Raw genomic sequence first — 2929 nt, forward strand, 5'->3', positions numbered from 1 at the left:
TGAAGGGAAAGGTTTACAGGACGGTGGTGAGACCAGCCATGATGTATGGTTTAGAGACAGTAGCAATAGGCAGAAGACAGGAGGCGGAGCTGGAGGTGACAGAGTTAAAGATGCTAAGATTCTCTTTAGGAGTGACAAGAATGGACAGGATTAGGAATGAGGTCATTAGAGGGACAACACAGACAGGAAGGTTAGGAGACAAAGACAGAGAAGCCAGATTGAGATGGTTTGGACATGTGCAGAGGAGGGACAGTCATTGGTAGAAGAATGTTAGAGATGGAGCTACCAGGTAGGAGAAAGAGAGGAAGGTCAAAGAGGAGATATATGGATGCAGTGAGGGAGGACATGCAGATAGTTGGAGTCAGAGTAGAAGATGCAGAGAACAGGGACAGATGGAAATCAATCATTTGCTGTGGCAACTCCTGAAAAAAGTTGAAAAAAAATTTTAAAAAAAATTTCAAAAAAACTTTCAAAAAAAATTAAAAAATTAATTTTTTTTTAAATTTTTTTCAAATGTTTAAAAAAAAAATTTCAAAAAAAAATTTCAAAAATGTTTTTTTCAAAAAATAATTTTTTTTCAAAAAATTTCAAAAAACATTTTTAACCCACATTTTTCTTAAACTGACCAATTTGAAGGCCAAAGAGGAGATGTATGGATGCAGTGAGGGAAGACATGCAGGTAGTTGGAGTCAGAGTAGAAGATACAGAGAACAGGGAGAGATGGAGATCAATGATTTGCTGTAGCAACTCCTGAAAAAGGGACAAAGCCGAAAAAAAAAGAAGAAGATTCCGTTTCCTTTGATGAAGCAACTTAATGGAATTCTTCAAACTAATGATAGGAAAAAAAGGAAAAAAGGCTCCAATGAGAAAACAGTTGATAAAATGTTGATTTGACTTCAGCCGTGAATCTTCCCCAGACCATTGACACATGGGCTTGAAGACTAACCTCTGCAGGCTAGCTATGGATGCTGGGAAACCACAGCTGCTGAGAAGTCAGCGGCGAGCAGAGGTGGCACCAGATGTCACCACCCACGCCGGGGTCGCCAAAATATTGTTCCAGCGCGACGACAAACTCCACTCCCTGGTCCTGAAGGAAACCAAGAGGCTGAAGGAGGAGTCCTTCGTGAGACGCATTCACAGAAATGTGGAGGAGCAGACGAGGTCTTTGAAGATCCAGGTCCACCGAGGTCAGGACCCTGTGACGGTGGAAACCAGGAGGCAGATTTTGAAGCAGCGGGTTTTCCTTAAACGGGATCAAATGGGGCGCGGTTCAACGGGAGGGAGACTCCGACGGCGGGAAGTCCAAACTTCACTCCCGTCGACTGTTGTATGAACCCGGACCAACCTCAGAGGGGGCGCCCTTCTTCCACCTCCACTCCTCCTTTAACTTGGAGTTGAGACTTCGACTCCTCAGACTCTTCCAGCAGGCGGCGCGTAAGGTTGTGATGCAGTGTCGTGTACGCCGCAGGTTGGCTGCGTTGAAGAAGCTGCAGAAGAACCTGGCAGTGGTGAAGAAAGTAAAGACGGAGACGGAGACGCAGAGGGACGCGATCTCGCCCGACAAAGTTCATCCGTTTCAGTTCCCACTTTTCTGCAGCAAAAGCGATCTTCTGTCCCACAGTGATGTCCTCGCTCTGTCCGTGGACCCTGTGGACATGTCCGTGGACCCCGTGGACATGTCCGTGGAGACGTCCGTTCCCTTCTTCAAGCTCCAAGTCGCCCAGCACTCGGATCTCATGGGCTACCAACCCGTCTCCATCCTGAAGGCGTTGGACTCCTGTGCTCCCACCCCGTTAACCAGACCCCTCAGAACTGGATCTTTGGAGGGTTCTGAAGATCAGGAGGAACCCAGAGCGGAGGAGAAACCTCAGCCTGAAGCTGTGGACGAAGCAGTGGAAACGTTGTGGTCCACGACCCTCAGCTTCACCGCCCCAGCAGCTCTGCTCACACCAGGTCCCGTCAACCCTCTCAGGGTCTTCAACCCGGCTCCCGGCCTGCAGGCGCACAAACCCAGACCCAGATATATGGAAGGTGACGTCGAGGTCCACGTGTGTCCCCGGTCCAGTTACTCCGTCTCCGACAATAAGACAACGGACAAAAGGACACAAGTTGGGCAACATAACTTGCTGGATCGCCATGAAGTGATCAAAGGCATCATGTCGTGGAAGAACTTCGACTCGTTCTTCTTGAAGTCTCTCTCCGAGGCTCCGGAGAACAGAGTCGTGCCGCGGAACGTCGACTACGACGCAGACGTCCTTCCTCTCACAGCACCTTCTCCTCTCACTGCTAAAGATGTGACACCAACGGTCGACTTTGATGTTGAAGTCCCTGGGATCCAACTCACACCCGAAATGATCCGCGCAGAGTTCTTGTCCTCCAGACTTCCCACTTTACGATAACTGTGCTGGAGATTTTACGAAATTCGCCTGAAAACCGTTACTTTATTTTACAGCAAATCATTTGTCTTTGTTCATCAGAACAGTTGTATATGATTCCAATAGGTGGCGGCAGATTGCTATAAAAACAGAAAAAAAGGGGGAGCGCGTTGGTAAAGATCTTGATGTGTGTCTTTATTCAATTTCTGCAGGTACATCAGTGCTGTGTTCAACTAAACAGGACCAGGTTTCACACAGAGTAACTACGCTGTGAGTAGTTTGGAAAATGAATTAAAGTTTGCCGTAAATTCTTGCTAAAGAAGGAGTCAAAATATTGACATTAAACCAAGAACAATTTCTGTTGCAGTAACTTCCTTTTCCTTCTTTGGGTTTTTGTGGAAAAAAGAAGTTGAGTTGAAATGACAAGTTAATTGTGAAATAAAGTCTAATTCTCTGGTCCTTTATTCTCCGTGCCCTTCACTTCAAAGCAGTAAACAGCAGGCGGTTCAAACGCCCCGCCTGGCCGTACGATGATGTGGCAGGCGTGGGAGTTT

General features: G+C 47.0%; 1 protein-coding gene across 1 annotated transcript; it reads left to right on the forward strand.

The window, feature by feature from the left end:
* The first annotated feature begins 961 nt into the window (after positions 1–961).
* LOC103383042 (cilia- and flagella-associated protein 221-like) lies at positions 962–2895 on the forward strand. Its single transcript, XM_008316042.2, has 2 exons — positions 962–1161; positions 1235–2895. The coding sequence occupies exons 1-2, from the start codon at positions 962–964 to the stop codon at positions 2397–2399; spliced, it is 1365 nt and encodes a 454-aa protein (XP_008314264.1). The 3' UTR covers positions 2400–2895.
* Positions 2896–2929: the final 34 nt, after the last annotated feature.

The sequence above is a fragment of the Cynoglossus semilaevis genome, chromosome 8, assembly GCF_000523025.1.
Source record: "Cynoglossus semilaevis isolate Cse_v1.0 chromosome 8, Cse_v1.0, whole genome shotgun sequence".
NCBI classification, from domain to species: Eukaryota; Metazoa; Chordata; class Actinopteri; order Pleuronectiformes; family Cynoglossidae; genus Cynoglossus; species Cynoglossus semilaevis.